The sequence below is a fragment of the Peromyscus leucopus genome, chromosome 8b, assembly GCF_004664715.2.
Source record: "Peromyscus leucopus breed LL Stock chromosome 8b, UCI_PerLeu_2.1, whole genome shotgun sequence".
Classification (NCBI taxonomy): Eukaryota; Metazoa; Chordata; class Mammalia; order Rodentia; family Cricetidae; genus Peromyscus; species Peromyscus leucopus.
Window position 1 is genome coordinate 70,419,488 of NC_051086.1, and position 22,991 is coordinate 70,442,478.

At 49.3% G+C, this 22,991-nt stretch overlaps 1 protein-coding gene across 1 annotated transcript in view; it reads right to left on the reverse strand.

The window, feature by feature from the left end:
- Positions 1-22,991, reverse strand: part of Ypel2 (yippee like 2) — a 58,787-nt gene that overhangs the window by 5,176 nt on the left and 30,620 nt on the right. The window contains exons 3-4 of the mRNA XM_028878274.2: positions 2,599-2,642; positions 1,397-1,505 (exon numbers count right to left, since the gene is read on the reverse strand). Coding sequence (XP_028734107.1) covers positions 1,397-1,505; positions 2,599-2,642 — 153 coding nt within the window. The remainder of the gene's footprint in view (positions 1-1,396; positions 1,506-2,598; positions 2,643-22,991) is intronic.

Consider the following 22,991-nt stretch of genomic DNA (forward strand, 5'->3'; position numbering starts at 1 on the left):
ACAGCTTTTTGTAAAATTCTGTCAGAGCACTGAACCTGAACCTCAAGCAACAAATGAAATCAGCCAACTCGGAGTTTATCTCTCGCCTCTAATACTCTATCAACGAGTAAAGCAGCCAAACAGTCACGAAACAGGAGGAGCAGAACAGTAACACCCCTAGGTGATCAGCATCAGAACTGTGACCACACAGTGGTCTGTACTTGTAATTCCAACTCATGGCAGGCTCAAGAGAAAGGACTCAAGTTGCAGGCCAAGCTGGTCCTTAGCAAGACCTAATCCTACCACCCCACAGTCCCCTTGCTCCTAATTCATGTCCCCACAAATAAATTTTTCAGAGCTTTTATTGGTTCCACAGCAAGGTTGGGTGGCCAAGACCCTTCTGCCACCACCTCCCAAATACTACAATTCCAGGGTGCCCTACCATGCCCAGGGGCTACTGTATTCATTAGCACTCAAAAAGCTGAGCATGAAGACATACGGCCAGCTAAGAGACAGAGCCCATTCCAACGTCCCGATTGTATTTAAACACTAGCTGGGGGCTGTGGAAGCCTGTGCCTTTGTAGAGACCCAAACAAGGGGGAAGGCCAGCCACCGATGTATTTTGTTTGGTGGTGACTGGCTCTTTCCTTTTTGTTTGTTGAGACAGGGTCTCATGTGGTCCGTCTGGGTCTCTAACACAACCATCTATTTGCTTCTCCTTCCCTTAAGTGCAGGGATTACAAGTGCAGTACCTGGTTTAGACAGCCAGTGTTTTTATTATTTTTGTGTATATGTGCATCTGTTTGTGCGTACATGTATTTGGTGTGGGGGGGGGAGAGGGAGTGGGAGGGAGGCAGGATGTGTGTTAGCCACAGGTTAACGTCAGGTGTCTTTCTCAGTTGTTTTTTGAGACAGTCTCCCATTGCCCCCAGAGCTCACCGATCCCAAGCATTCTCTTGGTTTATATATACATCGTTACTGAGCTTTGGGATTACAAATGGGTCACCGCACCCAGCTTTTTCCATGGGTCCCGGGGATCAGAACTCAGGTCCTGGTGCTCGTGGGGAAGCCCTCTGCTGACTGAGCCCTCTCCCCGGTGTTCTTACACAACACGCCCCTACCACACAGTAAGCTGTCAGAAGATGTTACAAAGTCCTGTTTTTATACAAGTATACGTGTGGGTTGTGGATTTAGCTCAGTGGTAGAGAGCGCTTGCCTAGCAAGTGCAAGGCCCTGGGTTCGGTCCTCAGCTCCGAAGGGGTGAGCACGGAGGAGTCAGTCACTTGTCATGGTCAAAGGTAAGAAGTGCCCAGGGCTGAGGGAAGCGGTTTGGAAGAGAGCAAGCATCCCTCAGACAGGAGGCCCTTCCTTTGCGATGGCTCCCAGCCCCCGCCCACCCAGGCTCTTTTGTACTTACATATTTCCAGCCCAAAGTGGTTTTGCAGTTTTCACAGTAAATGTCTGCAACTGCATGGAGTCCTGTGAGCAACACCCGCTCTTCTGCAGGCCCGCAGCCCACGTTAACGCTACGCCAAAGACAGAAAGAGAGCGGACAGTTAGTCATAAACAACCGTTAGTCACTCAAGTTGGCAAAAACTGACTGGACAAGGCTGCTCCCAGGGAAGCCAGCATTTGGAAGAAACTGGTCTAAAACGGAAAAACATCCCCTCAAAGGTAGCCACATGGAAATATCTCAGTGGGAATAAATTCTTGATCTGCAAGATTAAATTCTGTAGGTTTACCAAAATAGCCCTGGATGACAGTTTGCTAAGGATTTAAATTTTCTGGCACAAGTTTTTAATCTTGTAACTAAGAAAACAACAAAAAAAATGGTATTGCATTTACTTGTTGGGGGTACACACGTATGCTATAGTGCATGCATGCAGGCAAGGGCAGCTTTGCGAGTGGGTTCTCTCCTACAATGACTTCAGGGATCCAACAGCCTTCAGCTGCTCACTCATCTCTCCTGCCCTAATCTGCTAACTACACAGTCAAGTTCACAGCCTTGAGACATCCTTAAAGGTCACAGAGCACTGGATGGTGCCTAAGATGTCGAACAAGACCATGTGTTTTAGTCCTTATTGCAAGGGTGAGTGAGCCTTGAGTCTCAAACATGCTATTCTCCTTCACAGAGCATCTGTTTTGAGCTGTGCTCGATTTCCTTATGTTCACCAAGTGTCGGTGAGCTTTGCCTCCCTATGAATGTGTCCCGGGTTGACAAGGGGCTGTGTCGACATCCTCTGGAGGAGGGGTGAGGCTCTCTTCCTAAGCCTTCCCCTCACCATGGGTTCTTTTCACTCCTGCTTTCTCCCCCAATCACAGATCTCAGGTCTGGCTGATTTCTATGCTGAAGGACTGGCAGAAGCCCCTCCACGTCTGTCTGTCTGTCTTCCTTGTGGGATGAGCCAGTGCTGGAGCACAGCACTGGGTACATATTTTTGGTTGGAGGGGCTGCCAACAAAATTTCCCCTAAGCTAACTGACACGGACTGCTAGGGAATGTCCCTCAATGTTACTAAGGTAGAGAAGGCAGAAGTCACTGCCGAATCGCCGAGGAGTCCATTCCCTGCCCCTCAAGAATTCCCCCCAATAAACAGATGCTCCATTCAGAGACACTCACACTGAGTTAAAGAGGTAGGCTCGTCCTTGACTTCCCTGGAACGACTGAAAGACAAGAAAACAAACCAATAGTTAGACATCTGGGTCTCCCACGGCCGTTTGGGAGATAGACCCCAAATCCCAACAAGCCTGACCTTCCATGCAGAAGGGAGTATGCAGACGATGGGCGAGGAGTCTAGCCGGCAGGAGGCACGTGGGGAGAGGGGAGGTCAGAACAAACAGTCAACAGAGATCAAGCCAGCCCACATGTGGGCTATTTCTACCAGCTCAGGTGAGATGAAGGATGGGGTACAGGTTCCAAGAAAGCAGCTAGGCTGGTGTGCTGGTGCAGCCTGGAGTACCAGCACTGACATGGGGTACACCGAGAAACACGATCTCTATTTAACAACGACACAACTCCAGGTAACCAGACACCTCTCCGTCCTTGACGTTGCCTGACAGTGAATTCACTGAGAGGATTGATCCACACCAGGTTTCCTGGTTCAACCTGATGTCAGTCACCTGTGCTAGGCAGGCTTCACACCGTGGCTAGGCACGGGAAGCCAGTGGGAACACATCTGTCTTCCTACTACTCAGTTCCCAGCACCAGAACTTGCACTCATCTCTCACCTGGCTCTGGTCAATTCTACCTGCCACAGCAGTTCGGGTCCTGAGGCTCGGGTCGAGGGCTCCATTTCTGGTGTGTATGTAAGTGGCTTGGTCTCTAGGTCTCCAGAGACGCTTACCCAGCAGTCCAGCAGGAGTCTCGTTTCAACCTCTAGCTAGGTCTGCCTTCCGATGAGTGGCAGAGTGACCGGGGATGCGACAGAAAGGAGCCAGAGCTTGCCATGCACTCTGGCATCTACTTCCACCAGCAGAGGCCTTGCCCGTGGTTCCCCTCTCCAGTTTCACGGAGCTGTCTGGCTGACGTGAGCCTGTCATGTTTTGTATTGCTGCTTACATTTTTAATGTGGTATGACAACTGTATCCGAATTTAACTTCCTAGTCAGCTCGGGGGGGTGGGGGCAGTATAAAAACAGACAAGGAAACAAGGAACTCTGAAGAAATCTGGGGCATCTACTTGACAGATGACTAGAAGAGGACCCAACGGCTCGGATCACTGTGCCGAAGACGGCCATTTCGTCAGAAGTCCAGGTCTTTGGAAGTTGGTGCCACTGGCCACAGAGAAAGGCAGAGTTCCTGTGGAGAAGCTGCCACTGGAACAGCTGGATAGTTGGATGCCTTCCTGCCCAGGTGCAGCTCAAGGAGCAAGCAGATGTTCCCCAGCTGCTGCCCATCCCAGGGAGGATAAGACCTCCCAGGCACGAGGAAGCTGCTCTGGGTTATCATGGCCTCAACACTGAACACGGAGGTCCCAGTGACACAGCCTAGACTTGCCACAAAGTGTCCAGGGAACAAAAGCTGCCTACTCAGTCAGTGGCCTCTTCTCTTGCTACTTCGCCACTGTGCCCTGGACTCTAGCCCACGCCCAACCACACTCAATAGTTAATGCCCCCAGCTTTGCTGCCCCCCCCTTTTCTCTGACCTTCCCAGGAAGACTTAACCACCAACACCTGTGGATCTGGAATCTTAGCCCCTGCTTGGCATCTGGATTTAATTTTTTTTAAAAAATCGAACTCCTTCAACTATGCTCTGAGTCTTAGAAAACATGACTCATATCTTCACGTCTCTCTGAACCCCCAGAACACAGCACGTGAATCTGGCAGGTAATGATTGCTCATTTTATTTTACAGAGTCTCACTATGTAGGCCAGACTGGCCTTGAACTCCCAGTAACCTTACTTCAGCCGCCAGAGCTGATAGGATCATGGGTATGAGCCATTACATCCAGTTCATCAGCATATATTAAATACTACTCCAGTGAACTGCCTCTGTATTTCTTTTCTTTAAATATTATTGGGGTGCACTAATTCATGAGTTCTGATATATGTATGCCCGTGAAGCCATCACCACAATCAAGACTAAGGATAATCACCAGGCCTGGTGGCACTAATTTATATACAGCATTTCAGAACACCAGTTTTGTTTGTTTGTTTTGAGGCAGGATCTCACTATATATATTTATCCCTGGCTGGCCGAGAACTCACTACGTATACCGGACTGGCCCACCTCTGTCTGGGACTAAAGTCATGCACCTCCACAGACTATAATAAATGTTTATATGAAACGAATAGGTGTGACTCCACTGTATCACGCACCTTTCTTCACATACTCTAGAACCTTATACCCCCTTACCCAATAGCCAGTTATCAAATGCAGATTTACTCTACGATCTCAGAACATCATTCAGCGTCTATGTGTAGTCTGATTATGGGCAGGTGTGCATTTTCTTTAGGGAAAGTAGAATACTAGGATTAAAGACACCTGCCACTACACCTCACTCACATCTCTGTTAGTTGAGGCTAACCGGTCTACCTAAGAGTGAGACAAAAACAAAGGACAGAGATCGCTCGCTGACTATCCGTCATCCCTCCAGATTTCCTTGGGTCTCTGACTCTCCCTTCCCTCTCCTCTGTACCCCTTCTCACTAATGGTTCCACGGGTAATCAGTGCCGTCACTCATATACTATGCAGTAGGTTTTGTTTGGCTTCTTTCATTCAGAATTATTTTAAAAATCTTAAGATGCATTTCATTGAGGAGTATGTATCTAAGTTGATGCCCGGAGGTCAGGAGAGGGTGCTGACCTCCAGGGGCTAGAGTTATAGATGGTTGTGAGCCATCTGATATGGGCGTTGGGAACTGAAGCCAGATCCTCGGTCAGAACAGCAAATGCCCTCAGTCACGGAGCCATCTCTCCAGCCTCCTGCACGGTTCACTTTAGGAAGTGCCCAGGTTCTTTTACAACCAGCTGATTCCTTTTCTTTCTTTTGTGCTCGAGTTCCATATACAAAACCCCGGCTTGCCACAAACTCACTACACAGCAGCTGTCTGTCTGTCCTTCCTCCTGCCTCCAGCTCTCAGGAGCTGAGACTGCAGCAGGACCGCACTCTTCCCATGCTTTTGTGTTTTGAGCATGCTCAGAGAAGCCAGGCATGGTGGTATATGCTTTAACCTGGCAGGTGGGTGCCTGGGGGGAGGCGGTCTGAGGCCAGCCAGAGCTACAAAGCAAGACCCTGTCTCAAGCAACCAGACAAAAAAATCAGAGGGGGTAATAGGGCAAAACAACTAGTAGACATCATGTAAACGTCTGAAACGGCCAAACAATAAAATAACATTAAAAGCAACAGATTCCTTTTTTGTTTTGTTTTGTTTTTTGAGTCAGGGTTTCTCGGTGTAGCTTTGCACCTTTCCTGGAACTGTAGCCCAGGCTGGCCTTGAACTCACAGAGATTCGCCTGTCTCTGCCTCCCGAGTTCTGGGATTAAAGGCATGCACCACCACTGCCCAGCCCATGTAAATTGTTTTAAAGCTCTACTTGTGTATTTTATACAAATGTTTTGTCTGCATGTCTGCACACCAGAAGAGGACACTGGATCATGCATTGCCATGTGGCTGCTGAGAATTGAACTCAGAACCTCTGGAAGAGCAGCCAGTGCTTTTAACTACTCTCCAGGCCGCACATGAAGTTCTTAAAGTTCACAACATTTACACTTTATAGCAGTACATTCATGCAAACCATGAATATGTATAGTAAACTTATGCTCGAGCATTTCTAAAAGGGCACTGCACTAGGAATGCCCATCTGCTTCAGGGCACTGCCTGGGAGTAACCACTGTGAGCCTGACACAGATTAAAAATCCTAGAGAGCAGGGGCTGCGGGGTAGGATGCATGGCAAAGAAAATAATCTCCTTAGGCTCAAAGGTGGCTCACAGGTATGCCAGGACAGAGCCTCCAGACATGTGTGGTGAGAGTATGCTGGCGGAAATCCAGGCCCTACCAAGGGTGCTGGACCCAAGCAGGGCTGTCCTGGTGGGAATACGACTTCAGGTACGCCCGTCTGTTTCCTCAGCCTGGCACTCACAGCCAGCTGAATTTTCTGAGGCAGAAGTCTGGATGCTCTTGTACCGTGGCTTCCACCACCCCGGGGACCCTGCCAACTCAACATTTATGATGAGGGAAACAGACAGTGAGAACAACAGGCTTCTTGCAAAGAGACACAGACAAGAATAGCCCGGCTGGGTCACTGGATTCTGTGGGGCCCCGCCCCGCCCCGCCCCGCCCCGCCCCGCCCAGCACAACCTGGCACAGCCTGGTGTTCCCTTGGGTGAGGGTGGTGCTGAAGGTGGGGAAACTGAAGGGGAGCTGAGGAAGCAAAGAGAACAGAGAGCAGGAGATGCCAGACTGTCAAACACATTTGTTTGCTATCATTACTGCCAGGCAACAAGGCGGTTCTTTGCGGTGTTGTGTATCAACCAAGGCTGGTGTGCAGGCCTCCAAAGGCTTTGTTTGGTTTCCTTCTGTCTTCAAGCCATACAAAACTTTCCTTCTGTCCTATAAAGTACAGTACCAGTTGCGGGCCCAGCCCTTCCAGCCGGCTCCAAGAAACAGAAAGGGCTTTGAGTTTCCTGTTTAGTAGCCAAAACCACTCACTTCTGGCCCTGCTGGAAGTCTGGAAGGCAGGCGACTCCTTTGTAAAGCAGGAGAACTGCTGCGGCTGGGTGTGGCGGTGCATGCTTGCAACCCGAACACGTGGGAGGCAGAGGGAGGAGGAATGCAAGTTCGAGGCCAGCCTGGGTTACACAGCGAGACCCTGTCCCGAGGAGAGTAAACTGGGGCGTTAGGAGGTGGCAGAATGCAGAGGTGTGAGGAGCGGGTGTCACCTCTGGGAACAGACGAAGCCCTTGCTTATCTGTGTAAGGGGTGAGGAGCTAGTCACCCCAGAAGACTCGGGTTCCAGTTCTGGCTGTGAAACCCCCACTTCCTAGCGGCTTGATTTGAGCCTTTCCCGGCTCTCCTTCCTTTTTCAACTGTAAATGGAAACCAAAGGGGAGTTAAGAACAGTAAGGAGCTGGGCGGTGGCGTGCGCCTTTAATCCCAGCACTCGGGAGGCAGAGGCAGGTGGATCTCTGTGAGTTCGAGGCCAGCCTGGGCTACAGAGAGTTCCAGGGCAACCAGAGCTGTTACAGAGAAACCCTGTTTCTAAAACCAAATTGAACAAAATAAAAAACCCAGTAAGCCTCACAAGGTGAATGAAGTCCAGAGTAGACAAATTCTATTTCCACTCAAGGCTTTCTTTTCAGGAGCCCAGAGAAGAGATGGAAAAGCTGGCCTTTAACTCTTCAAGGCTCTTTTCTTTGGTGACTTTCATCTTTCTGTCTTAAAAATAAAACAGTCTATGTGTCTGGGTGTTTTGTATGTGTGTGAACATAGGTATCACGTGTGCCTGGTGCCCAGAGAGGTCAGAAGAGGGCATCAGATGCCCTGGGACTGGAGTTATGGATGGCTGTAGGTCACCATGTGGATGCAGGGGAACCAAATCCAGCCGCCCCCTCCCCACACCAAGTACTTTTAGCACCTGATCCAGACCTTCGGCCTCTCTCTTACCGCGAAGATTCTCCACTTTGCAATTCAAGCGTCATCACAAAAAGGAGAATGAGCCGGGCGGTGGTGGCGCACGCCTTTAATCCCAGCACTCGGGAGGCAGAGGCAGGCGGATCTCTGTGAGTTTGAGGCTATCCTGGGCTACAGAGTGAGTTCCAGGAAAGGCGCAAAGCTACATAGAGAAACTTTGTCTTGAAAAACCAAAAAAGGAGACTGATGAGGCTAGTGAGTTCCGACCAGCCTGGGCTAGAATATAAGATTCTGACTCAAAAATACTTTTGAGACATAACAAGGAAGATGGAAATGTGTCCCTAAATATAAAATCAAGTGGATTTTGGTAAAGTTGCAAGGTTGTACAATGGTTATTAATTATGAATATCATTAATTCCGGAACATTCTCACACTCCAGAAAGAATCTCCCAGCACCCTTCTCTTGCCTCGGCCCCTGGCAGCGGGTCCCCTCTCCACCCTACAGAGCTGCAGGAGGCACTATACTTAAGAGGTGGTTAAAACTGACCTTTGGAATGCTTTTCGAAGCTTCATCGGGATGGTAGCCAAGTAGTTTAGGTATAGGTACAAAGGAGGATCAGTAAGACCTTTTCCCTTGGAATTTTGGCTGGCGCCACCTCTTAACCAGCAGGAAACAGATGTGGCATGTTATGAGAAAGGGTCAGGTCAGCCATTTTCCTATTATTCATTCTTATCCTTTTCTCTGTCTATCGTGAATGTTCATGGGGTTTTCCAGGGTCACAATAAACTGTAAGAGCCATTGCAAAGGGCTGGAACCCGAGCAGAACGGCACTAGATCCTCCTGGACTTCACCCTTGATGAAGCATATGGATAAGTGAGAAGACTGGTAATAACGGACGATGCTAGAAACTTCCAGAATTAGAACACACACGTGCAGTTTATGGTAACTGAATTTTAGTTAAGAGGAAAAGACTACTACAGGGAATTCCCTCCATCTTCTCTACAATAAGAACTGAAGGAAATGGACTCACATGGACATGGGGGGGACGGGTAATTATGAAGGTATTTCCTGGCTGTGATTTCCACACTGGGACATAGGTCACCAGGAAGACTGGGATAAAACAAAGCCATTTGTGTATCTTCATGGTTTACCCAAAAACTTCACACAGGGATCTAACAATCTCCGTTGTGACATAAAGCCTGCTGTGGCGTCCTGTAACCCCAGCACCCGGAAGAACTTCCCACAGCTCTATGTGGTGAGTACCATGTGACCCACAGTTACACAGGAAGACCTCATGTCAAATAAACTCCAGGAAAGGGACTTCTACAGGATGGCTTCCTTGAGGTCCCACCTTCCATGCCTGTGGCCTCTGAATCTCATCTACCTTCGCATTCTTGAAGCACACAGAGAGGGGTAGAAGGGACTTGTTCTAAAGGGAGAAATATCTGCAGTGCATGGGAGAGAATTCATGATCACCGTATTTGCAAAAAGACCCTGGGTGTCTTGATCCACTGCTGAAAGGCAGTCTGGGATCTACGCCTCCCAATGAGACCCTTCACACTCCTGTTCCTGATGACCCAGTTGCCCCGCAGTTTCAAGGTTGGGCCTAAGGACAGGTGGTACCCCCGCTCACCCACTCATGTCTGCTTGATGCTGGTAAAGAGGATGCAGATGACTTTGGTGCTTGGGAAGCCTTGGGCCAGCTCTCCCTAGCTGCATGTCCCTGGGCAAGTCATTTTGGAGCCTCTGGCATCCATATGCAGAAGGATTTCACAAACAGTACCTACTCCATAATATACTAGGCAAGAGGGATGCTGTGATATTAAGTGCATGTGTGCGTATAGGCATGCAGCCCGCCTCATAAAAAGGCCTTAGTAAGTCTGTTCCCTCCACACAGAGATCACAACGGGTCCAGAGTGTTTGTGCCAATAGGCCTCCCAGACTTCCTTCCAAATCACCCTGGCGTTACAGACCCCACAGGTTCATCCCTCAGCTGTCCCAGGGCCTCAGATGGCGACTGTGGTTGGTCTCTGCTCAACTAAAGCGGGGTAAGCTTACGGTGTCGTGGCAGTGGGGTTGAGTGGCAGATGCCAACGTAAACCGCCAGGCAGTGAGAAAGGTGTTGCCAGCTTGCACTATCCACCCTTCCTTCCTTCTCCCTTGGCAAATGCCCCTTCTTCAGAGGACAGAGGATGCTGAGCTCACACACCCTGTCTCCCAGGACAGAGGCTGGCCGGTCACCCTCACAAGGCCTGCTTAGGAAGACGGCATTTTCTGAACTGGTCACTGGGGCCGGCCGGCCGGTGGAATGGGTAATAGCAGGCAGCCACTGGCATCAAATTCCAGTCAAATTTGAATTCGGTGCAATTCAAAACGAAAAACTTCTAACAGAGTATTCATATTGGGGCCTAAATTCCTCTCAAATCCATCCGGCCTTTCAAAACAATTCAGAGTTGCTATCATTTAAGAAAAGATAATGCTATTATGATGATCAAAGTATAAATAATCAATATATTTTAAATATACTAATCAAAATGCAAAAATCAAAGTATCTGCTGACTTACATTTCAATCAGCACTTCTACTCCCCAAAGTCAATGAGGCATTTGCAAATGAAATGCCCTTATAATACTAAGGATGACAGTGAGTCAGTGGTTAAACCCACAGACAGTAAGCTCACAGCGCCATGCTATACAGAAGGAACTGCTTTCTACATAGTTCTAACAATCAAGTCAATAATACATGATATTGAAGTGGTTCCTGACAAGGACTGCAGGAGCAACGAGACGGCTCCCCGGGTTAAGGGACTGGCTAAGTCTGATGACCTTGAGTTCATTCCCTAGGACCAACACGTGGTGGAGAGAGAACCACACACAGGAAGTTAAAATGTAGTAAAACCCTGAAGAAAAAAAAAAAGTTAGAAATAACAGTCATGGATCACACTGACATGGTACTTACCACGTGCCAGGCATGATTCAAACTGTGATCCAAACACAGTCCTCTAAGCAATACAATGAGGAAAGGTTAAATCAACCCCACTTTACAGATGTAGAAAACAAAGAGTGCTTAAGAAATATGTCTAGAGCCAAACACCACCACCAGAGACTCAGGCAATGGGCTCTAAAAATCTGGGGGAGCACAAAGAGGGGTGACAAGAGTATGGTAGACATGGCCTCCTACCAAGAAGGGAATTAGTCTCAAATGTATATTGGGCACCAGGGTGGTCGGTGCACATTATGAATTTCACATCCAAAGAGGAACAAGGAAAGCCCAAAGCCACTTCAGAAACCTCCCAGCCTCACTCAACTCCTTAAGTCAAGGTCATTATGGAAGGCTTCTGAGTTTGCGTCCCAAGATCTCCCCAGCAGGTGTTCACTGGGGAAAGCTCTCTTCTTTAATGAGAGAAGGATGGGTCAATCTGTCAGAACCGACGAAATCTCATAGGCTATTCAAATGCCTCTGCTCTGATGCCATATTTACTTAATGGTCTAAATTTAATTCTCTCGTTCAAGTGGGTTTACCTTCCAGGAAGATAACACACAGTTCAAGCTTTCAGGATTGAGCACTAAAAATTAATGAATCCAAATTCTGGCTTACCAGTCAGCGCCCTATGAGTTGCTTATGGCAAACCGCTTCAGAGTTTGTTCACTCTCGAGTAAATGAAAAAAGGAGGAAAAACTTGATTTATGGACCTACCATGTGTAAAGCTGACTGAGGACCACCCAGGGAATGTTCTCCGCCCTAGACTAAAAACAGCTTTTCCAGCTCACTACTGAAAGATTATTTCACAACACTTGAAATAAATAATTCAAAGCTAAGAAGTTAGTTTTTAGCTTCTTAGCTCCGTAAAAATCCTTTCGCTGGCAAAGAAGGATTAGAAGGCTGCTTGGGACTTGCACAGCAAAGGCTCCAGGAACCCCAGTCCCTGGAAAGAAAGCCCCCGAAGTGGGCTGTGCTCCGAGGGTACTGGAAGTCCTCCAGACACACAGAACTCCTTCGTGTTTGTTTCACAGACCCACATGGCTCGTGCCCTCACTGCACCCAAATCTCCCAAACAAGACGGTTTAGAGCAGACTCTCGACCTTCTGAGTAAGCCCCAGCCAACTGGCCCGACACCACCACATTCCTTCAATGAGCTAAAGGAGCCCTTTCGCCTCCGAGCTGCCTAGATTTTCTGGTCTTACATCCTCTGGGTTGTCTATCTGAAGTTCTTCGTGCATACCTCAAGCATCTATGGACTAAACATTCGGCAGTTTGGGGTAATAAAAGAAGTATAGCTAGGCTGGCTGGCACGCACCTTTAATCCCTGCACCTGGAAGGCAGACGCAGCTAGATCTGAGTTCTAGGCTACTGTGGTCTACATGGTTATTTCCAGGCCATGCACGGCTCGTGTGTGTGTGTGTGTGTGTGTGTGTGTGTGTGTGTGTGTGTGTGTGTGTGTGTGTGTGTCTGTGTGTGTGTGTGTGTCTGTGTGTGTGTGTCTGTGTGTGTCTGTGTGTGTAAATAGCAATCCCATAAGAGTGGAATGCCTGGTGAGCTAACAACCATCTAGGTTTGTGTAAGTGCCCTGTGATGTCTGTACAAGGCTGAAATCTAGGGACAAGTTTCTCAGAACTACTCTGCTGACACATGACCGTGCTTGGGTAAGCGAGACTTAATTCCTGGTACGAGCACTTTGCCCTGGCTTCATGTCTCTGGTCCCAAGTTCCTCCTCTGTGCAATGGAATGACAGCAGACTTTCCTTCAGCTACCCTTTCCATTTTCTCTGCCCAACTTGGCTTTACGTCTCCCTGCCTGTGCTCTATGCTTCTGTACCTCATTTTCAGCCCTAAATGCTAAATACCTCCTCCTCCCGGAAATGCTAATCTACGTACAAGGATTTACAACAATTAACTGTGCTTCAGGTTGGTTGTATGAACTAAAGGAGGCTAATGAATGTGTTCTTTCCTGCCGTGGCAGCTGTCCAGCTTCTCATTAGCATATTCCCATCTCCAGCCTCTCCATTCACATGCCTTCCAGGACTAGGGTTAGCAGAGTTGTATGATGTACTTATGAAGTCAGATACATTATTTAAAAAGTCATGATCAGCATTTGAGAGGGGAAGCAGAAGCAGAAGAAATACCACAAATTGAGACTAGCTTGGCAATGCATTGAACTCCAGACCAGCATGAACTCCAGGGGGGGGGGCGGGGAGAGAAAAAAAAAAGCCTGAGCTCTAAAAAGAGCCAGGTGTAGTGGGGCACTGAGGGAGCAGAGACAGGCAGATCTCTGTGAGCTCAGATGTCTACACAGTGAGCAAGGGCAGCCAGAGCTACATAGAGAGACCTTGTTTCAGAAGGGGAGGGGGAAGGACATGGCGGGGGTAATAGTCCCAGTGTGGACCACAGAAATCGGGTAGAACATAGAAGGTGCTGCTGAAAAGCCAAAGCTACACACAATGACGACTCCTGGTATTTCTGGCTCCCCAGAAATAGAACATAACCGGAATGGAATAACCAGCCTGTTGGCTCCTACAGCCAGGAAAAACTCCACAGCCTGCCTCTCCCGAGGATGGTGTGCCTAATGCTCATCTATGAACTGAGGGAGCGGAGCAAGGTCTCTTACAGAGTAATCCCCCTGAGTCCATATTCTCCAGAGAACAGCCACCTGACACACTGAACTCTTCTGACTCAGAGTTAGACCTCTTCGCTCATGTTGATAAACCTCCTCTTTATGTATCTTTGCCGCTCACTGGCTGGCCTCTCTGATGATCCCCTGGCTTAGGGCTCAGATTCAGGTGAAGAAATTGAAATTCCTGCCATATATTCTGGTGTTCCTCTTTCTTCTTGGGCCAACATGAAAGTATTGGACTCGCCAGGTGGTGGTGGTGCACACTTTTAATCCCAGTACTAGGGAGGCAGAGGCAGGCGGATCTCTGTGAGTTCAAGGCCAGCCTGGTCAACAGAGTGAGTTCCAGGACAGGCTCCAAAGTTACACAGAAAAGATCTGTCTCAGAAAGAAAAAAAAAAGGAAAAAAGTGGAAAGAAAGAGAGAGAAAGAAAGAAGAGAGAGAGAGAAAGTAAGTAAGTATAGGACTCACTGTGAACCATCAGGGCATTGAAAAATCATTTCCTAATCAAAAGTAAAGGTGCCAATCTAAAGTAGTAGGAAAGTAAAGAACTAAAGATGTCTAAATGGCCAGAGATATAACCCAGAGACTCCTTAGGTCGTATTATCTGCACGTCGCGGTTGAGGAGAGGCAGTACTGGATGGGGTCCGGGCCACTCTTAGACCCCAAAGAGAGGCGCTGACCCCTTTCAGCCATCCACATTTTGTCTGTGAGTTCTGTCTACTGGGTATACTTCCAAACACTGGGCATTCTTATGGCTCCCTTACCCCTCAACATCACTGACGGGGGTGGAGATGTGCCATAGCTAACAGAAGGGCGGTACCCCTGAAAGCAGAACTTGTTAGTTTTTAAACAAGGAACAGCCAGTTGGAGAAGGAGTGGGCGTTTCATACACTCCAGCCCTTGCTTTCACAAAGCTCCCTGAGTGGGGCCAGGACAGCAAGCCCTGGTGTTCTGTAGTCAGTCAGTCAGTCTCTGATGAGGTCTAGCAAGGGACTCAATTAGCATCATGGAAACAGAGCAGATTTCAGAAGAAAGGTCAGCCACAAGGCCTAGCATTTGCTGTCAGCATCTGCCAGGCAGGAAGTACTTACTACTCAGATCTATTTTTAATCATCTTCCCTGGGCTAGGGCTCCTGGGAGAATGCAGAGGCTGGGGTTATTCTGAGACAAACATCTAATTGCCACCTTTCTATACACATTTGAAAACACTGGATACTCAAGACCAGTGTAGACATAGAGGCCCGGCTCTTGGCTTCTGTCCTTCTGGACCGGACGGACAAGTCATCTTTGATAGCCATGGGAAAGTAGCTTGAGACTGACTAGGTCATCAGCTCTATTAGGTAACTTGGTGATCTCTACAGCCGGGTTCCAGGTACTGGGTAGCGGGAGGAAATCGTGGCCTGGGAGCATGTGGGTACTCTCCAGAGCAGGCCTGGAGGGGGTGTGCGGACTTCCTCCCTGATGCCATCTTTCTTTACCCCCATTCATCTCGTGGGGTAAAATGAAACGTGGGCAGCTGGGTAGAAACCTCATTCCTCACTCAGTCTATGGAAATGGGAGATGCCTCATCTCAGTCCCCAAGGACCCAGGCCTCCCAAAGCAGGAACATTCTGTCCACTGGCTTCTTCTCCCCCGTTTCAGCCACACTCGGGTCTCAGCCCAGCCCAGGGGACGGGACAGGGGCTCTGGCATACCCAGGGTACATTATGCAGAAAGAGCCTGGTTCAGAGAGCCCTTGTGTTCGAGGCTCACACCTCAAACAGAGTTCCCTTGTCTCTTGACTTCAACTTCAGCCTCCCGTTTCCACCCGAAGGTAAAGCCTCAGCATGTGCACAACTGGGGGCCAGCCTAGCCGGACTCCATCTGCCAGCAAAGGCCTGGAGCTAGGCAGCGAGTACCACCACCCTACCCAACACAGCGCTGGGGAGCTTCGGGGCACTGTGCCCACTGACAAAGGGGTCTACGGGGGGGGGGGGGCGGTTAGCTACCTACCTCTCCACTCTTCACCCCCCACCCCAAGGAGCTTATCTATCAGTGAGAGGCAAGCAGAAAGGGAAGCTGGAAGAGCACTCGGCTGCAGGATCTCAGCCTAAGGATGTGAAATAGGAGACTGGGTATCGGGGCAACTCAACACCAGCTCCGGCAGGGCCAGAGTGCCAGGGAGGACGGGAACGAACAGGCAGGGCCGTGCTTCACAGAAGCACAGATGCCCTTGCCTGGGTGCTGGAATCCCAACCCCCTGGTGGTGGGGGAACTCTGCTCCAGTGAGCTGGGGCATACAAGTCTGGGGGGTGGGGGGAGCACTCCAAAGGTCACACTCCTCTGACCTAGTTGGACCACAGTTAATTAAGGCTCCCAAGCCCTGCTGACTCCTGGTTTCCTCTTCTCATCTAGTTTCAGGAAAGAAGGGAGTTAATCAGCAAACAATTTAAGAAAGGTTACTCTCTACCCCTGCTGAGGATCATGTGTTCCCTCTCCATCCTCTCCTGTGCCATGGAAATGAGCCAGAAAACGCTATTTGAAAAAAAAAAGGGGGGGGGGGGCCGGGCTGGTGAGAACGCCGCTCACCATGAAGTCTGATATCCTGACTTCCAAAACCCACATGGTAGGAGAGAATCGACACCTTCGAGCTGTCCTCTACCTCCACACATGAGATGCAGGAGGTACACTCAAATATATACTTCAGCCCTCACATACAGAAAATTAAAGGTCATAAGAGAAATAGACAGAACCAGGCCTGCTGGTCCACACCTGGAGGTAGAGACAGAATGATCCTGAGTTCAAGGCCTGTCTAGGCTATATGGTAAGTCCTCGTCTTTAAAAAGCCAAATATGGGCTAAGGAGCTGGTTCTGTGGTAAAGTGATTGGTGTGCAAACAGCAAGGGGCAGCATCTACCGAACAGCCGGGTATGGCGGCACGCACCTCTACCCCAGCGGTGATGAGGGGAGTGGGGGAGGATATGGCTGGGAGACCGGCAGATTCAGGGGACTCCCAGCTGGCCAGCCTAGCCAAATTACCAAGCTCCAGGCCTCTGGCCTTTCTACAAATTCTCGCACAGGCAAATTCACTGCATGCACACACACAAATAAACGTGATATATTTAAGTAATAGAAAAAGCTTCCAGCTGGGGGTGGGGTGGGGTGGGTGGTGCACGCCTTTAATCCTAGCACTTAGGAGGCAGAGGCAGGTTGACCTCTGTGAGTTTGAGGCCAGCCTGGTCTACAGAGAGAGATCCAGGACAGGCACCAAAACTACACAGAGAAACCCTGTCTTGAAAAACGTTATGTTTTAAAAAAAAAAAAAAAAAAAAAAGCTTCCAAGTTTGGGGCTACAATTGCCAGCTTTTCATCACTCAGGCACCCTCACTCAAGAAGTCAGGGACATCATGCTAGACAACAGTGCCCAGGCCTGTGAGCCACTCGAAGTCCTTGGCTTCTTGCAGTTTGCAAAGGATTTCCCTGACTGCTGTTTAGCTGGAGGCAGCAGCAGAGATGGGTGGAGCCTGATTATTATTAATTATACACAGCCACGGCAGAACATTATCGATGCTTTACCAACTGCTGTACACTATCAACAATGCTAGTCCCTCACAGCTCTAGGCCACAAGTTTACAGAAGCTGAAGGGAAGCTGATGTTCAGGCCATGCTGTAATCTTCTCCAGTTCTCATCAAATCCTACTGTTCCCTCCCATCAAGCCGTTTAGTGGTTCCCTACAGCACACCGAGTTGAGTCTAAACTCCACAGAACGGCCTTGTGCACCCTGAGACTGACGCCTGTTGACCTCTTGCTCCCCTGAAACACGCTCTGCCCTTCTGGCTTCCCTGTGGTCCTCCAGGCTTGATTTCCTCTAAGACGCTATCTCAGCTCAGAACGGCATCTCGTCTTATGCATGCAGCTATAGCGTACGTAGAACCGTATACAGAACAATCGGGTACTCAAAAAAGCCTGTGTTTCGACCCACTCTATAACAGCTTAGCTGCTTGTCTTTTGCACTAGAACGTAAGCGGTCTCCAGGCATTAATTATATCCTGGCCGCCTCTATAGCCCAGAGCATCACACAGCAGTGTTCACTGTGCGCTCAACCATCAGGGAGGTTAAGACATTTGTCCGATACAACACTGAAAATTTAGTCTAGGCCTGAAGCAGAAGTGACTTGACCCTTCCATTCAGGAGTTTAAAAATGGCGCCACTGACTCTTGACCCAGTAGGACTACATGATGTTTTCCAGTTCGAGTGAGGAGACCAGGTACACTGTCCGGCTTAGTTACCAACTTAACCTATGGCGGGAACCTGTGGGTGCTGAATGGCTAAAAATGAAGTCGAGCCAGTGGAATGGGATTTTCCATGGTTGCCTCAATTCCTGCACAAGCCACTCGGCGTCAACCGTCAACCGGAGATGCAAGTCCCGTGGGGCTACTTGCCCCAGCATTCACTTCGCCATTGTCATTTCAAACATCTCTCCCAGGCATCAGCAAGGCCTGGAAGCCCAGGGCCACCCCTGCTTTTTGTAAAGGAAGTTCCAGTGGACCTCTGCCTCTTTGTTGATATTTTCTCCAGTACCACCAAGGTTGGCCATTAAGACCAGGGGCTCAGCAAAGCCTAATGTTTACTATCTGGTCTCTCTATAAACTCTTGCAGACCCTTGGCTTTAACCCAAAGAAGAAAGGATCAAGACTCCAGAGAGCCGCCCCCCCCCACACACTCCTGGGGACAGGCTCCTCACTCTCACTCCCACCCCCATCCCCCTTCACAAGCTGTGTGTTGGGTTTTTTTTTTTTTTTTTTTGAATGAAGTCATTTCTTTTTTTAGCACTGGTTGCAAGTCTGGGATCCACACTAGCCTGTTAGAGACACACAGGAGCCTGAAATGCTTAGCACATGACCTGGCACCTAATGGCGCTCAATAAATGTTTACTGAAAAAACTGAGGCATGGGAAGTCAGCCAGTCTAGGCCTGAACCAAAGTCCACCCCCTGTCAGTTTCAAGGTGACCAATCACACAGGTGGCTGGCAGCAGCCTGGTGACCTAGATGTGCCAGGGCTTATCTTATCGGCTTTCCTTCTTCCTCGTGTACTTACCCAGCACCCCCACCTCTCGGTGCCCAGGGCGGAACGGCCTGTTGTTTGCACAGAGAAGCAGACAGGCAGGGAGGAGCTTTCCTCCCCCACAGATATAGTCTGAGGTGCTTCTTTCTCCTGCTAAGGGGAAGATGGAGAAACAGGATTTCATTTGCTTCCTCCCCTTAGGCGTCCTGGGTGAATCTGTCTGGAATAAATAAACCTCCTCAGTGCCCTACCTGTCATTTGGAGCTTTCAGTATGGAGAGTGAAGAGGCGACCATGAGGAGTAGACGTGGGCAAGTTTGAGAAGGTCCAGAGTTATGCACAAAGCAGCCACTGACCAACAGGGAGAGGCCTGGCCCTGGGCACGGACAGTCTCCCCAAACAGAAGCACCAGCAGGCAGGCAGGTTCGCGAGCCGGGGCTAGCACAGATTGTGGCAGGCAGTACAGGATAGTCAGGAGGGAGCTGATCACGCTGGGACATCTCGTATAAAGACAATCCGAACTGAAAACAGTATGGACACGTTGGCTTCTTGGTACCCCAAAGTCTGGGAGCAGGCCCAGGGTGAGGACTCCCATTCTGGCTGCCAAAGGGTCCTGTGGACCACTCAGTGAGGCTAAGGCTTTTCTCTCTGTCTGCTACCCATGCCCAGAGTCTAACAGCTAAGGGATAGAGCTCACAGCAAGCAGCAGGTCTCCTGCTGCTCCTGTCTCACATACATCTCTCTCCATCCATCTGTTGAGAAACTGATGCTAAAAAAAAAGAGAGAGAGAGAGAGAAAGAAAAAAATGAAAAATGCTCTTAATGGGGCCAACTCTAAAAGGAAGGAAAAGGGGCCCCTAACTTCTCAAAGTTGGGCAATTTTCCTTCTGATGGTTATAGGTTGTGCCCCCCAAAAAAGATCCAAAGGGAGAGGAGCCTTAGGGAAAGGCAGAGCAGCACCAGCTGCTATATGGCCCGACACTCCTATGGTCTAGAGAGGGTGTCTGTGGACGAGTGGATGCTGCTGTTTTTAGCAGCAGCTGGTGGAGCTATCTCCACCACCCCCTCCCCCTCCTCCTCTGACTCAGTGCCCAGACACCAGCCATAGGCCAGGGAGGGGAGAGAAAACGGTTTGGCGGCCCTGACCTCAAAGATAATACTTAGGATCACCAGGTCGGACCCTTCCCTCTGGAGTTTTGCTGAACTTTGAGAACAAAGATATCAGTTTTTGTTTTCCTTTGTTTTTTAAGATAAAGAAAGCGCCTCTTTTCCAAAGAACCCCCACCCTGCAGTCTCAGAGAATGAGGCAAACTGACAAGCGATTCATAGCTCGGGAGCAACACCAGCCTGGAAACCCTCTTCCAGATGCTGGAGCAGAGGTAGTCACAGCGGATTGGAGTCTCTGCAACTGGTTGAAAAGTGGGTCAAAACAAAAACAAAGACCCAAACTCACTTGACAGATGGATTAGCAGGGCAGGTGGGAGCCTCTCTGCTGCCTAGAGGCGGGGGCTCAGAGGAGCCCGGATGCTAGGGGCTGCTAGCATCTAATTACCTTAGAGCTGTAAAAAGAGAGACCCCTTGACTGCAAAGGCTTCGGCAGACCATGCAGTGGCTAAGCCTCCCAGAAGAAAAGAAAGGAAATACAGAGTACCAGCCCCTGGTTATATCCGAATGTCACATTCCATCTGACTTTACTCAGCAAATCCTGACGGGACAGCAGAAGCTGCTCGCTACTAAGCACGGACTTTATCTCACACATTGTAAATAAACACTCCTTCCCACCAGCTACCCCATTTAATTTCCCTAAAACTGCCTTCCACCACACATCTCCCGTCATATTCCTCTTCTTCTGTCGCTTACACCAAAGTCACTTAATGTGCTCAACTACCACGTGAACAGCCAGGATCTGAACACTGGTGGACTGGTTCACACCCCACTGCAGCAGCCTTGGTGGGGGAGGGCGGAGGAAACTTAACTGCACTTGTTTAGACACATGGAGAAAAAGGAGGGCAGGAGCAGAGCAGTCTTGGAAGATCACAGGCTGACACCTTCATTTCCCCGGCTGCAGGGGTTACACCCAGCACTTATAAGCACTTGTTATGAGCAAGGCAGTAAGTGGTGGGCAGGGAATAAAATCCAAAGGTCCTCCATTTCTCTCTGGGCCTTGGCTTCCCAATCCATAAAATGAGAAGGCTCAGGTTCAAAGGCACTTGGTTCTAAAATTCTGAGGGCGTTTAGAACCTCATTAGGAAACAAGGTAATTCTATATAAAAAGCTTACCTGCTGGGTGTGGTGGTGAGGACACTTTATCCCAGCAACTGAGGCTGAGACGGGAAGATCCAGCCTGCCGGGGCCATAGTGAGCATCTGAGGTTGGGGTGTGATGTAAAACCCAGGCAGGTCTATAACAATTCAAAGCAGGGACAAAGTAGGGACAGAATCTTACAGGAGGGCAGAGCTCCTGGGAAAGCTCCTTCGGTGCTCTTCGAGAATGGGTAGAGTCCCAGAGATCCCAAGTAGTAGCAAGATGCCTGCCTCGCATGGGTGAGGCCCTCGGTTCCATTCCAGGGTCCACCCCCACCACTCCAATGTGTGGAAATTAAGTGGAGAAACAAGAGAGACTCCCCAGACACGGGCTATGTCAGCAACAGAGGAAGTATCTACCACCGATACTTCCACACAATCATAGGTCAGCCAATGCCACACAGACAGGCTGTGGTGAAAAGAGCTGGGCAGATCCAGATTGCCTATCTATCTGACTTCTCTGTAACCTTGGCCTTGGACAAGCCACTGATGCCTACCTGGGAGGGGTGCCTACCTAGAAGAGGTGTCATAAATTAAGGGAGGGACGACATATCTGGAGAGTCTGACACACACAACAGAGTAAGCGGCGGTGGCGATGGGGATTTTCAGTCCTTTTTTTAAAAAGGTGCCCAGACCAGTCTCCTCTGCAACATTCTTCTGCCCTCTGCAGAGAGCCTTACATTCCACATCTCACCTACTAAGATCTCTGGCTCTCACTACAGGAATCATGCTGGTTTCTCCTCCTCATCCCTAGCACCTCGATGAGTGTTTAAAGAAGTATTACTTACTCAGGCTGGGTCTAGGATTCCACCCCTTCGATCCTAGCACCAGGCAGGCTAAGGCAACACTGAGGAACTAGCAAGACAAGACTGTCTATAAGTGGGGAGGGGTCCAATAAAGGAAATGGAGTATCACTGAACAAACTGTACAAGAAACAGTGGACAGCAGCCACACCAGCAGTGGCCACAGGGAGAGCCTGGGCTAAAACGAAATTACAAGAGAAGAGTGCTCCTACAGCTAAGTCTTGTTCCCCAACATCAATACTCCTGAGAAAGTTTCTCACCAGGAGTGTTAGTTTACACCTACCTGCATGCACTTGAGGCTGAAGGAGGAGAGTAACTGCAAGGGATTTCTAGGCTAGCCTGGGCTACAGAGCAAGACCCCTGTCTCCAAAATATGTGTGTGTGTGTGTGTGTGTGTGTGTGTGTGTGTGTGTATCCCAGTTTATTTTGGGTGGAAACACTAGCTTATAAGTACCTGCGACCTCACTAAGTGTCCAAATGTCTTCGGGTAAAATCTGGCAGGCATTTATTTGTAATCCACAGAGCAGGCTTGTAGGACATGCTTCATTTGGTCAAGTCAACATCTCTTTTTGGTGTTTATTTAAAATACCCACACAGAAAGGATCCCATTTGAGCAGATTTGTGTTCCAGCTCCCTGTAGTCCACACCCAAAGATGATTATCAGTCCTGGTCCCCCAAAACCTCCTGGATAACAGACCAGTGAGCAGCAGGACATATGCCAGGCCATTCACTTTCCCAGGGCGCAACCATGACGCTCCGCTGAAGACTTAAGAACTGGAACTGATTCCCCTGTTCATGCCAAAAAGTGCAGGGGTTCATTGTTTCAACCACTGACGGTACATTTTCTGCCAAGCAGCAGTCCATAGTGGGTCCTCAATTACCATGCAGTTTCCAGAACATTCAGACCACAGCAGTGCAGCAGAGGATCCTCAATTACCATGCAGTTTCCAGAACATTCAGACCACAGCAGTGCAGCAGAGGACATACTCAAGTGGCTACTTCAGGCCACCACCCTTCCCCCCCCCCCAGCAGCTCATCTTCCACACGATAGCAACACGCATCACCAAAGCTGGCCACAGCACGACATAGCTAGTCTTAAGGAACATCAAACTGCCAACAGCATGAAGCCTGAACTTCCAACAACCTGGCTCCAACCTACTCTTCAATCTGTTCCCACACACTG